The sequence below is a fragment of the Hesperophylax consimilis genome, chromosome 27, assembly GCF_061612785.1.
Source record: "Hesperophylax consimilis isolate HC1 chromosome 27, BYU_Hcon_1.0, whole genome shotgun sequence".
In the NCBI taxonomy this organism is placed as follows: Eukaryota; Metazoa; Arthropoda; class Insecta; order Trichoptera; family Limnephilidae; genus Hesperophylax; species Hesperophylax consimilis.
In genome coordinates, this window is record NC_142862.1 from 28,650,230 (window position 1) to 28,665,097 (window position 14,868).

The 14,868-nt window shown below is 34.1% G+C and overlaps 1 protein-coding gene and 1 non-coding gene across 3 annotated transcripts in view; one reads left to right on the forward strand and one right to left on the reverse strand.

The window, feature by feature from the left end:
- Positions 1–1,484: 1,484 nt before the first annotated feature.
- Positions 1,485–1,556, reverse strand: TRNAP-CGG (transfer RNA proline (anticodon CGG)). Its single transcript has one exon. It is a non-coding gene; the product is annotated as a tRNA-Pro (tRNA).
- A 1,762-nt stretch (positions 1,557–3,318) lies between these two features.
- Start1 (Steroidogenic acute regulatory protein-like) overlaps positions 3,319–14,868 on the forward strand; it is a 53,370-nt gene continuing 41,820 nt past the window's right edge. The window contains exons 1-4 of one of the 2 annotated variants that reach the window (XM_089648293.1): positions 3,319–3,529; positions 4,473–4,555; positions 5,263–5,408; positions 14,545–14,703. In XM_089648293.1, the coding sequence (XP_089504419.1) occupies positions 4,474–4,555; positions 5,263–5,408; positions 14,545–14,703 (387 nt within the window). In that variant the 5' untranslated portion in view covers positions 3,319–3,529; position 4,473. The remainder of the gene's footprint in view (positions 3,530–4,472; positions 4,556–5,262; positions 5,409–14,544; positions 14,704–14,868) is intronic. The other variant, XM_089648294.1, reaches the window with a different exon arrangement.

Genomic DNA, 14,868 nt, shown 5'->3' on the forward strand with positions numbered 1-14,868 from the left:
CACTCCTGGCCCACTGATCCCTAGATTCCTACCCACCCCTCATACCTTTTCCTTTTAAGAACTTCCTCTCCTTCCTTTCTTTAAGTAAAAACCCTCCACACAGCATCCCCAAATATGACAAAGTATAGTTAATAATTTCCCTCGGGGCCTCCTGTGTGGGGTTAATGTAAAAAAAATCTCTAAATAATATTAAACTAACTAACCGTTCACTCCGTTTCCCCGCAGGGGTAGGCAGAGAGGAGGTACCGTCAAACAACTCGGTCTTGGCACACACTCATTGCCTCATTCACATTCACACATCGTTTCATACATACTCTTCTATTATTCTGACTCTTAACATAGTTCGACTCAAGTATCTGATTCACTTGATCTACCTACCATTCACATTTGTGTCATGAATAATATTGATAGCGTAATCGCAAGTACTGAACAAAGTGCAAAGATTGGCTTGTTTGAATTATTAGTTCTAAATGTTGGAAATTATATTTTTGAATTGTTGCGTAATGTAATATCAACAGTAAAGGAGGATAAAATAACAACTGTAAAATCGTACAATTTAAAGTGTTTAAAATTGGAAAGAGCCCAGGAAGTCATATTAATTTTTACAGCGCTCTTGAAGTGATTTTTTTAACGAAAATGGTTATTTAAATCCAGTAACGAAGTAGACAAGAAAGAAAGCATTGGCAACTCATATCTCATCAAGTACGAGCAGACGTACCTTTCATCGAACAGTGTGATTTCATGTGATGATTCAAACAAAGTCGTGATTGTTAGCTAGTTAATTAGATCGTAATATATTCGTTTAAAAATAAATTAATTATCATCAGCAACGTATTTCATATTTTTATGCAATTTTCCCTAATATAGGGATTTTTTCATATGACAGCACCAAAATTTTGTATGAACACCTGTTCACCATCTGCTTCGTAGTTTTTGTACTATAATAACACCGCCATCTTTATTTTAACCTCATGAATGGCACTGGTGATGCTTAAGATCGCACAGATGTCGGTAGTGTATAATATTTAATTAGTTGTAATGTAGCAAAAAAGTAAACGTTCTCAAACGTTGAATATATTATTATTTATTTATTATGCGAGACAACCTCCATCAACTTGTAAAATATTATTTTAATAATGGAAGTAGTGAGAAGTTTGGTACGAAAGGCTCCGACAACGCTACTAAGAAATTACACAGATGTCGGTAGTGTGTATTATTTAATTATTAAAAATAGTAAACGTAAAATAAAGTATAATGTATTATTTTGTTATTGATTTCTCCATAAAATGGGCATTCCTGTAAAATCATTCAAGATCTAGAAGTGGGAGGCTTTTGTTTTGCAGTGATGTTGAAAGGCATCGGATGTTGGTTGGCAATAAAGTTCCATCAAATACTACAATATTATAAAACATAAGAAGCAATGCAGCTTTTAGATGGAAATCGTAAATAATAAATAAATAAAAAACAAAAAAATAATTCCAGGCGGGCTTGTCCGGGATTTGAACCCGGGACCTCTCGCACCCGAAGCGAGAATCATACCCCTAGACCAACAAGCCATATGCCAAGGTTGACAACTTTTTACAATAAATACCTAAACAAATTTTTGGAAAAGAATAATAATAAATAACATACAATTATTTAGGTATAAATTATTAATAAATAATAATCCTAAAAAAATGATGAGTCGAGCGACCGTTCGACGTGATCGGACGTGGTAGAAAAATTATAAAATTTCGTATTTAATAATTATTTTGTTTTCATAAAGATTTATAAATTGCGTTATCTCGTGGGATGTATCTTTTAAATTTTAAAGTAGTGATAACTAATACAATAATATTTTTTTAAATTTACACAATCTTTAATTATATTATCTTACATTTATAGGTTGGTATATAGTTTGGTTAATAGGCATTTATTTTTACTCGTTATATTTTCAATTTGTAGATATTTCAGGCGAGTAATTATTGCTTATAATAATTTGGTAGTAGACAAGTTTAAAAAGGTACTGTGTATTTTCTAATAAGGAATACAGAGTGATCACGACGAGCGGATATTTAACTGCCATCGGTCAACGAAATTAAAGTACTAAAGTAGAAGAAAACTTTTATATAGGTTAAAAATATGTCTATAGGACAAAGTTAGAATTTTCTTAAAATAAATAATTACTTTAATGGCAAGATATCACAGAACTAATGTAAAATAATTATACATTTTAAAGATCGGATTGTCGGCACTTTTTTTTGTTTTGAATTCTCATTGCGTATTTCTAGAAAACAAGATATTATTTATTTTAACGGCAATACAGGTGACTCATTTTACGGGGCGTGGCTATCAAGTAGAATGGTTGTACTCACGGAGGAAAGAAGAGAGTCTCTCTTCCTTCCTCCGTGGTTGTACTGCTAGAGCATCCAACAACCATTTAACTATCTAACCACCAACAAAGTTGAATCGTCTGTAGCGTGGTTGGGCGGTTGAATCAACTATTTAGGCGTCTGCCATACCTACCGAAATTTTGGTAGACCTAAAGATTTCGGAAAAAATCTACCGATATTCGCGGAAAATCTACCGAAATATGTGAAAATCAACCGAAATTTTCCGAAAATCTACCGAAATTTTTGAAAATCTACCGAATTCTTGAAAATCCTCCGAAATTTTTGAAAACTGAATCGAAGTCAGCGAAAAGATTCTGTTTTTTTTTTTTTTTGAAAATCATAAAGTGGGGAATTATGTCTTTCGAAATTCCCTAGCCACCCCCCAATAGATTTTTAAATATTGTGGGGAATAATTTTTTCCCGGTATTCTCTAGCCACTCCCTCCCGACGGATTTTAAAAAGTATTGTGGAGAATCATACGTCGGCATTCTATTTGGAAAATTTGTGGGGAATTATTTTTTTCAGAAATTCTGCGACGAAGTGATGGCATCACTTTGTCGTAGGTTGTGCGTAGTTGTTTGTAAGCGCATATTTAATGAATAAAAATAAATAAAATGACTAGTACTACTGGACTACTATAGCGAATACAATATACTGTATATATGTTCTATTATAAACCATCGCGTCGTCTGTTTGTCTGTACGCAACACTCAACGCTAGACATTCTTCGACATTTGAACCTATTAATAAACCACTCAGGTTGAACCTGGTTGAACCATAAATCAACTGGTTGAACCAATGGAATTGAGTTGGAATGGAATGGGGTTACAAGTAAAAATTATGTCGGGCGTTCCAGTGACAGCAAAGTCACCGGGACAGGAAAATCGAATATCGACCATCTCTATCTCTAAATTGTATTTCTGCGGACACCATGGACACCATTGTTTACTTGTCAGCAGCCATTGTCAGCTGTGCCAATATTATTATATTCCTCCTTCAACAATTATTTTAGTTATGAATATAATATTATCCTTCTTCAATATTTGACATAATCAAATTTTGATCCTGCGAGGGTGACAGTGTCATAAAGAGATGTATCACAAATAACAAACTGTCCATCGTCTCTTCTGCTTCTGCCTCCTTCGGCAATCTTCAAGGTAGGTCTTCGTATGGGTCATTGTTTTTATTATCAATTATTATTATTAATTTTTATCAATTCAGTTAATTATTTCTTAATAACTAATATGCCCTGAATTACCACAATTATGGCTGTAAATATTTAATTTCAAGTCTCCTATATTATAATTAATTCACATTATAAGACATATTTGACATCTGTCAAAAAGCTAGGTTATGAAAATGTCTTTGTGCTAAGGCTGTATTTTTCTTGCCCACTGTATTATTATTTTTTTCTGTACCGTAAATAATTTCCGAAGTCGAGTGAACATTCGTTTCTAAATGAATCATTTGCTGTTGTCAATATTTGATTTGAAAGCTATTTACTTATTCCCAATGCAATGTTGATACAACCGATTGGCAGTAGCAGTGACGATCGACTTGATGCCTGGTTTATGCAGGCATCTTTATCACTTTCACTATAATCGATGAATTCTCCATTCAATTGAAACACCCATTGTGATATTGTTGAATTCTTTACGAATGGTACGGTGAACTTGTGACCCCTGAAAATAAGTTGATTTTCTGGATTTTCTAAATATATTATATCCTTTGTTTCTTCTACATGGAGCGATGTTAATTTGTTATTTATCACAAAATGTTCATCTTAATTATTTAAAAAAGTCAATATAGGCTTGGTTGTGTCCACGGTGTTGGTAAGGCTAAGGTGTTTAATCTACGATATTGCACTAATATGTTAATCTTAATTCTTAAATTTATAACTTTAAATCTGCAGTTTGTAATGTTTAAACTATGTTCCAAATTCGTCATTCAGAAGCAGTGACATCTCTCGGTTCAAATGGCCAACATTCTATATGTGGCTGATAAACAAAAATATGTGATGGAGTTTGACCGTTGTGTGTTGTTGTCTGAATAAGCGATATAGTCATATAGAAAGGTGTTGTTGTTGTGTTGTTGTTGAAGGATGGAGCAGCAGAGAGATTACTATCGCGAGGTGGCTGAGTCTCTGCTGGCGAGCAACTCCTCCTATTCCCGCCACATGCTCAGTAAGTATCACCTCATCACTTACATGCGTACACACATACTACGCACATAATGTGATGTGTAGTGAATTATCGTATTTATTTAAATTGTTATATTGTATGAAACTGTTTTTCAATAAATGCCGCTTTTGAGATTTTGTGTTGCAATGTTTTGATGATTTTTAGTGGCACACTTCAGTAGCCCACTTCTAGAAGTGACACCCATCATCAAAAAGTCTTTCAAAAGACCACAATGTTATTGATTCATGATTTTAGTTGATTTACGTAATGCATATAATATATATGTACCTAATGATAATATAACACTTGTATAGTACAGTTTTGTGCCATTTCATTTGAAGTGCGTTGAGAGAGGGTAAATAAAATTAATTTATCTTGTTTACCTAATTTTTATGTAGTTTTATCGTCATTTTTAAATAAACAGAGAAACAGCAACAAATTGGTGTTCTGAATAAATGATAAATTTAGAAGTTAGCGCATTTAATACATTATTCACCGTACGATGACAGCGAGAATGACATAGGAGTTCCATATCTCAGTTTGATTAAATTATACAAGTGTAGCTAATGAACACAGTGAAACCTTTGTCTATCGTTATCTTATGTACTTGAAGAAATAAATGACAAATGCGGGAAAACAATTGTTCGAGGGATGATCGGTTGAGATTTGATGTATTGTAACTATTTAGTAATAAATATATATATTGTCAGCAGGCCAGTCTCGGGCTAATTTGCTGGAGGATGCGGCGGGTGGGTATCGCAGGGACGGCCGCATGTCCTCCGTGCGTCGCTTCTTCTGCCTCTTCTGCACCTTCGACCTCCTCTTCACTGCTCTCCTCTGGCTCATCTCCGTCATGGTGAGCCCCGACTGCTTCCCTCTAGCACATTATGATGATCAGTCGGCACTCACTAGCACGACCGCCAATTACATTTGATAGTTTATCGAGCCGGTTCGTTCCGTAGATAAAGTTGTCTACAAATCGATAAACAATAAAAATCAAATTTATTGACTGCTTTTTAATGAAATGAGACTGATTTAAACCAGGGGAAATGGAGTTTCATATTTTACTACCAGGATATTGAAAAGTAATCGCCTTTCCTAAACAATTAACACTTACATAAAACCCTACCCAAAACATGAAGCTGTACCATAGAAGTCACTGAAAACCCTCAATCCAAAACCTATTTCCCCTCAGCAGTCTAAGCACAGCATCTTAATTAATGTACTATCAATCGGGTTCTTATTATACAAGTTCAATTTTAATCTAGTATGTAGTACAGCAATTGTGCGTGGTCTCAGAACAATAACAAATGAAATAATAATATCAGTGCTAATATTTTAATAATACACCGAAGTGACCGTGTTTTCATTATCTACCCACTAACAATATTAACAAAATGTCAATCGAGCAGCTGAACGAAAAATTTACTATTACAATGAGCGATTTCGAAAAGAGACTGAACACGGCATTAAATAAACCCGGCAACTCGCAAACTGACTTTAAAAAGATCCATGATGATTTTGCGGCCTTCAAGGTTAAGATTACTGCTGATTTGTGCGCCCTTCAGGAGGATGTGACCAGACTGGAGCTTCGTGTGGATGCAATTGACGCAGCTTCCAGGAACCATGTTCTTCTCCTGCACGGTGTTAAAGAATCACCATCTGAAGACACCCGCTCCCTGATGAGCAATGTGTTGACCGGTCTAGGATGCCCCGACGACGCCATCAAGGGCATCGAGTGCGCCAAGAGACTGGGTCGTGCCTTGCCCAATAAGAGCAGGCCCATCCTGCTTCAGTTCCTGCGCCAGTCCGATCGTCGATCCGTGTGGGAAAGAAAAAAGGGTCTGAAAAACTCTGCTCTCCTCTTAACAGAGTCGCTCACTCCCATACGGCAGAAGTTATTCTCCAAGGTCCGTTCGGTCTTTACACCATTCAAATGCTGGACCAGTGATGGAACCATCGTCATTCTCCTTCCGGATGGCGGCAAGCGCGCCATCAACTCCCAAAAGCAGCTGGATATCGTGACCGCCCTCTTGACGAGGGCCAAGGCTCTTAACCCAGCAGCTCCTCCAGTTAACAAGTCCACCGGCGCCGTGCCCGATTCCGATTCCATTGCTGGTTCTGTTAATGATGACTCCAGACCGATCGGTCTGCGTTCCAGAACCAATAAACATAAATAATAATCTCTTCAAACTTAGCATAAATACCTTGTGGCATCATTATCGGTATTTTTAAAAGTAGGTTACTAAAAATAATAATAAAAAGTGATTTGTTTTTGATAATATAAATAATAATCTCTAAAACTACGTTATTAAAAACATATTTTGCTCGAATGGTGAATAGTTTGAATTATCAACAAGTACGTAGGTACATATATAATATACTTAACTTACATTATCGCATTATAACTTATCCTACATATTATAACTTTATTATTAATCTGCCCACAAACCATAATAACAAACATCTTATGAATACCTATGTAGTACCCGCTCGCCATACAATTAAGTAATTATTATTATTCAATTCAGCCTGCTAAAATATTATACACATTTAGAAACGCCCGTATTATAATACTCGTGCAGGCAAATTATCGCAATACCGCGCATCTTACAGTTGTCGATACCTACTTACAATTAGGCTACTGGCAGCGTGTGTACTTCACGACATTTATTTACAATTTCGACGATATTGTGTGCCTTTATCTCATTGTATACCTATATCTCATGTACCTATGCTCAAAATGCAGTGATACTATTATTACTGTTTATTATTCATGTTTATCTTATGTTTTCCATGTATATCATGTTATTAATACTATAACATTGTATATCTCTCATGTACATATCTATCTACAATGCTACTAAAAGATATTGTCTATATTTCAAGAATGCCTACTAACAATAATCCTGATACTATTGATACGGTCTCTACATTATTTTATTCGTATATTTACAAGCTATAATCAAGCTGTTCATATTATTTCCTGTATTTATAAACATATTTTAAGATCATTCACACGATCTGCATTTTTCTTTTAATTTTAACTTACCGTTGTATATCATGTTAATAATACTATAACGTTGTATATCTTTCATGTACATATCTATCTATAATGCTACTAATAGACATTGTCTATATTTCAAGAATGCCTACTAACAATAATCCTGATACCGTCGATACGGTCTCTACTTTATTTTATTCGTATACTTACAAGCTATAAGCAAGCTGTTCATATTATTTCCTCTATTTATAACCATATTTTAAGATCATTCGCACGATCTGCATTTTTCTTTTAATTTTAACTTACCATTGAATAATGTTATTATTTTTATTTTTATTTTTATCTCTATTTTTATTTTTTTTAAACTTCCGATTTAGTTGTCCGGGTTAAGTCTTCCCCAAAGGAAAAACTTAACCCTTCCACTCACTTTTCCACAAATGATCAGCCAGTCAATCAACACTATGTAAGTGCATTATATAAGTAAAATAAATACAAAACAATACAAGAACAACAACACGTCAAATCACCAGATATCAAATGGGAAAAAAAAATTCACCGTCTCCAGATATTTTCATATCAGAGGGTTCGGCTCGGTAGAACTTCTAACAGGGCCTATAAATCCTACTGATCCCTCAACATAAATATTTAAAAAATCTTTTGTTATCCTACATGTATTCAAAATGACCGACTTTTGCATCTTTATATATAAATTTTTTGATAGATCTAATACGCCTAAATTTTTAATTAGAGAGCTAGGTATAATGCCAGTAGCCGAAATAACGAATGGTAATATTTTTATAGTCTGAGAATGCCAAATTCTTTTTATTTCATTTCCTAAATCTGTGTATTTTCTTATTTTTTCACTAACAGATTTTTGAATATTACAGGAATTTGGAATAGCAACATCAATGATATAAGTTATTTTTTTAATTTTGTCATGTAAAACTATATCGGGTCTATTATGACTAATCGCTCGGTCTGTTAGTATAGTTTTATCATAATATATTTTATAAAATTCGTTTTCTAAAAATGAATTTGGTTCGTATTCATAATATGGTACTACATTACGGCAGTCAATCAAGTTATGTTTAATTACCAAATTTTGGTGAATTATTTTTAAAACTTGATTGTGCCTAAATGTATACTCGGACGGTGCTAATATAGAACATCCCGATATAATATGTTCTATAGTTTCCGGAAAAGCCAAACATTTTCTACACAAATCATCAATTTGATTTGTATCTTTGATTATATGCTTTCTATAATTTTTAGTATTAATGACTCTATCCTGAATTGCAAGCATAAATCCTTCTATTTCTGCGCTCAACTCTCCAATACTCAACCATTTGTTTGACTTAATTTTGTCAACATACGTTTGGTTGAGATAATTGAAGTGTTTTGCGTGTAAAATTTTATTTGACCAGGAATCTAATAATTCCTGGTTGGGATTTATAAAAATGTTGGCATTCTCATCGTATAAATTTAAAGGTGTAATATTTCTATCTGCCTTGCAAATTATTTTGTGCATTTCTGAGCTATGAGCTTTCCTATGGAAAAAAGTTCTTAGCATTTCTACCTGATTATGTTTCAAAGAAGTTATTTTGACTATACCTCTACCTCCTAAATTTCTAGGTAAATTAACTCGTTCTATAGCTGAATTTGGATGATGGCAATTAAACTTTGTTAGCGTAGTTCTAATTAATCTTTCTAAGTTATCTAAATCTGTATTAGACCATTTAATTATGCCAAATGAGTACGTTAATAGAGGTATTGCCCAAGTATTTATTGCTTTTACTAAATTTTTAGCAGATAGATTGCATTTTAAAATTTTCCTTATCCTAGTTTGAAATTTAATCCTAATATCATTTTTAATACTACTATGGTCTAATCTATTTGATTGTGGGTATCCTAAATACTTATAAACCTCATCCCTTTTCATACTAGTAATTTGGAAATTTCTAAATATACTCTCGTCCCCATCTACAATTTTGCCTTTTTCTATATGGATCGTTCTATTATTATTTTTATTTTTATTCTTATTTTTATTTCCTATTTCGTTTATACCTAGTTATCTTATAAATTTTGCTAAAATAGTCTGTTCTGTTTTCAATATTAATTTTTGTATATTTACAATAAGGAATGTATATACTACCCAATATAGAAGATACACTCCTACATTCTCCTTACCCATCTTTATCTCGCTATCCCCCCTCCTCCTGTACTTGATGCTCACTTTTGTACATTATTCTATCAATTTAATATCGTACATGTCATTCATAATACACTACTCTTCAGTTATACTCATATATTATAACCAAATTATACCCAACTATTACTCAACTAAATTAAAATGTTAAATATTATATACCAGAACTGTAGAGGACTACGTACTAAAACTGAGATTTTTCACAATAATATTCTTTTGAATGACGATTGCTTCATTTTCGGTATATCTGAGTCTTGGCTTATTGATTCTATTTTAGATCCGGAACTGGCACCAACTGAATTTTACAGTATTTTTAGACGGGATAGGACAAATAACATTACAATTAATAGCATTAATACCCAATCAGATTCTCGTCGAGGCGGTGGAGTCATGATCATAACTCATAACAATCTTAACGCATACCCTCGCGAAGACTTGGTCTGTAATGCTGAATGCATTTGGGTAACTATTCCCCCGTCTAACTATACTTCAAAACGTACCATTCATGTTTCTTGTCTATACTTACCACAGGGACATGGATATGAAAATGCTCTCAGTTCATTCCTTTGTTTGCTTGCTAACGTCAAAGATCAAAACCCAGATGATATTATTTTCGTAATTGGAGACTTTAATATGCCCACCATAACATGGAAACCACAAGATAAAAATTCACACTTAACACCTGAAAATTTAAATTCAATTACTTCCTTACTTACTGACACAATCCATTACTCTGAACTGAACCAATACAATTCCATCAAAAATGCCAATAAACGTATACTAGATTTAGTTATCTGTAATGAGGAATGCCTTGTATCTCAAGCATACAACCCTCTTGTCAAAGAGGATTTACACCATCCATCGCTCAAAATCATACTACAATTAGACACACTTCCAACTATCAATGCTCCACCAAAAGAAATTTGTCGGTATGATAAAGCTGATTATGATTTAATAAACCAACACCTGTCTAAAACAGACTGGTCTTTTACTCACGATAATGCTGACGTTGACGAAGCAATTTATACTTTTTATGACATTTTAAATAACACCATTAACCAGTTTGTCCCCAAACGTTTCATCAAAAAGAAAAAATTTCCCAACTGGTACTCACCTCTCCTAATCAAAATCATAAATGAGAAACAAAGACTACACAAAAAATGGAAATCAAATAATAATCCAGTTGATTACATAGAGTTCTCTATCAAATGAATACAACAAAAACACTTACAGAAACATTGTTACACCCAATATATAAATTCAGTTGAGTCTAGTATTCCAACTAACAATAAAAGTCTCTGGAATTACGCTAAGAACAAAAATAGGACAAATGGCATACCACAAATCATGAACCTAAAAGACGAGTCAGGCACCGGTGCTCATCAAGTGTGCCAACTGTTCTGTAAACACTTCCAATCTACTTACGTAAGCGATGAGGGCACGGATGATCCCAGTAATATAGATAATTCTACCTGCGTTAATAATGATAACCCGATCGGGGACGTACAAATAAGCAACTCATTGGTCAATAAATACTTGAATGAATTGGATGTTACAAAGGGTGCGGGTAGTGATGGTATCTCGCCATTTTTTATCTCAAAATGTGCCAAAAATCTTGCATTTCCTTTAACTAACTTATTTAACATGTCTTTAAAAAAAGGAATATTTCCTACAAAATTCAAAGAAGCCATTATAATCCCCATCCATAAAACTGGTTCAAAAAGTAACATTGCAAACTATCGCCCAATCTCAATACTCACAGTATTTAGTAAACTCTTTGAGCGTATTGTGTACGATCAAATTTATATAACTATTGTCCGCAGCATACAAAATCAACAACATGGTTTTTTACAAAAAAGGTCAGTAATAACAAACTTAGTCAACTTTACCGAATACTTAACAAGCAATATGGATAATGGACACCAAGTAGATGTTATCTACACAGATTACTCGAAAGCTTTCGATAAAGTTAACCACTCTATCCTCATTAAAAAATTACACCAATTAGGAATCCATGGCGACTTACTTAGATGGCTAACTTCATATCTGCAGAAAAGACTACAGTGCGTATCAGTTGAGGGAACTAAGTCTAGTTTCTTAACTGTGCCCTCTGGTGTACCGCAGGGTTCCCATCTGGGACCATTACTGTTTAATGTATATATATTTGATATTTATAAATGTTTTTTACATGCTAACTACCTTGCATATGCAGATGACAAAAAAATATACTTAGTAATCAAATCTATCAATGACTGCATAAAACTTCAAGAAGACCTAAATCGTCTTTTTGCATTCTGTAAATTAAACAAATTAATCATAAACATTTCTAAGTGCAACAAATTATCTTTTACGCGCAACAAAAATAAAATTTATTTTAATTATAACTTTCATGATACACATATCAATGAAATAGAATCAATCCGTGACCTTGGGGTAGTACTGGATGTAAAACTAAATTTTATCAAACACATTAACGAAGTAATCAACAAAGCCAATAAAATGTTGGGATTTATAATTCGTATATCTAAACCTTTTCGCAATATTAAAACCATGTATTCCCTTTACACCACGTATATCCGCCCCCACTTAGAATACTGCACACTAATTTGGGCACCGTTCTACCAATGCCATATTGACAGAATCGAAAGTGTGCAAAACAAATTTTTTAAACACATAAATTATAAATTTAAATTACTCTTTGCAAATAACACCGAATCCTTAAAATTTCACAACTTTACTCCACTTCAAACACGTAGATTAATATCTGATCAAATATTTTTATACAAAATTCTGAATAACGGCCTGGACTCTCCTGAACTCGTAAATTATTTAAGAATTCACATACCTACAAGGCCAACCAGACAAAACCATTTTTTTCATTTGCCCGCGTGCAGAACCAACCTTAGAAAAAATTCTCCAATCCCCCGTATATGCGCGCAATATAACACGCAATTTAATAATATCGATATTCTTAATAATACTCTTGTGAAATACCGAAACGAAGTCAAGCGCACGACCACAAATATTAATTAAATTAATGCACAGTTATAGAAAAGGTACAACATGAGCGTCTCCTGTCCCCATCCCATCTTCCTCTGCCTCTTGCCCTTTCCTATTCCTTCTTCCTTCTAATATATTTAAATGATTTTTATTTTTTTTGTTAATTTCATTTTCATTTTCAGTTAATGGTTATAACCAATTAAAATCTTGTATTATATCACATTAACCAACATTAGCATAAGAAACTATTTTGGCTTACCTCATATGTAACCTCTTGTATAACTAATCCTGTAAAAAAATGCTGTTTGTTTCTTACAATAAATAAATAAATAAATCTTCCAGTGAGAAGGTCTAAGATAAGAAAAACATTCTACACCACTTGTTCTAATGAATGTCCGTTCCATTAATTTCCCAGTGGGATTGATGGTGTCCACGTCTGACGCCTGAGGACCTACAATGACTCGCAGACCTCCCCAGACAGATATCCCCTTCTGACTCCATCATAGGAAACAAAGAATATAATGATAAAATATTATTCAATAGTGTTGAGTCATTTGTTTTTGTAAAATGCAGTCTTGTAATTTATGAATACTCTTTAAACAATGTAAATTCGTCAGCAGTCGCTCTCGTCAACAGGGAGGGACTTGGGTGTTATATTTGAGGAAAAGTTTATTTTTATTCTGCATGTAAATGAAATAACAAACAAAGGTTTTAAAATTGCTTGGTTTTATATGCAGAACTGCTTGTGACTTCAAGTTTCTAAAATGTTTGAAATACTGTGCACTTCTTTAGTAAGAAGTCAGGTAGGTAGAGTATAATTCGCCTCTAGAGTATAGTCCTCATTATATTAAGTACATTTAACTTTATACTGAATATTCCAATGCAAAGTATTGTGGAAATAGTGGAAGTCAGGCATGGAACTGGCAGAGAAAGGATGAAAGTAGAATGAATGCTGTTGAAATGAAATCCCTGAGGCGTATGTGTGGTAAAACCATGTATGATCGTGTGAGAAATGTGGAGATCCGCTTATGATGCGAATGTGAATGGTAGCAGAAGTCGGGGACGCCCGAGGAAGACATGGCAAGATCAAGTGAATCAGATACTCGAGTCGGGCCATGTCAAGAGTCAGAATAATAGAAGAGTATGTATGAGTCGATGTATGAATGTGAATGAGGCAAGGAGTGTTAGCCAAGACCGAGTTGTTTGGCGGTCTGTCCTCTCTGCCTACCCCTGCAGATAAACGGCGGGATGATTATTTAGTTAGTTAAGTATTAACTATAAACTACTAAATTTGATCACGCTGACGGCTAGGCGGATTATCTCTGACCTTGTTCTATTAAATAAAATTATTAACGATGATATTGACAGCCCTGAAATACTAACCTACCAGAAATACGAGACGAAATCCTACCTTTTTCTGCGACAATTTTAACACAGATTATCAGGATCTCACTCCTGTAAATCAACTGCATAGTTTTGGCAATAGCTTTTGGAATTTTGTAGACTTGTTTAAAAATTCTGTATTAGTGATGAAACGAAATCTTCATAATTACTTTTAATTTAATTTGTTAATCTTACTAATTTCTCAATTTTAATAAGTGAGTTTTTCATATTTTTTCACTTAACTCATGCGTCATGTTTTGTAACTTTGCTTATTTTATAAATCAGTTCTATGCACTTGCTTTTCCATTGTTACTAGGTACAACAAATAATTAACAAACTCACGGGTGCTGGTTGTGGTCTCTCTATAATAAATAATATGTAGTTGTAAATAATGTTTAGCTGACTGGCGAGTCCATCTACGACCTGTGGAGCCACGACGTATTGGGCTACAAGGTGGGCACGTCGCTGCTGGACGTGGTGGGGGTGGCGGGCCTGCGCTTCTCCCTGCTGCTGCTGGCGTACGCCGCCTGCCACGTGGACCACTGGGCTGTAGTGGCGGTAATTACTCTTACTCTCTCTGGTGTCACTAATGCCTCTCAATATCTTGTTATCCAACCATCTGTTCCTATCAACTGTTAACTGTTGTTACGGCAAAAAGTCCACACTCATACGCGGCTGTATCAACAGTTGATACGGAAACTTTGAATGCCGATATTCCAGCGG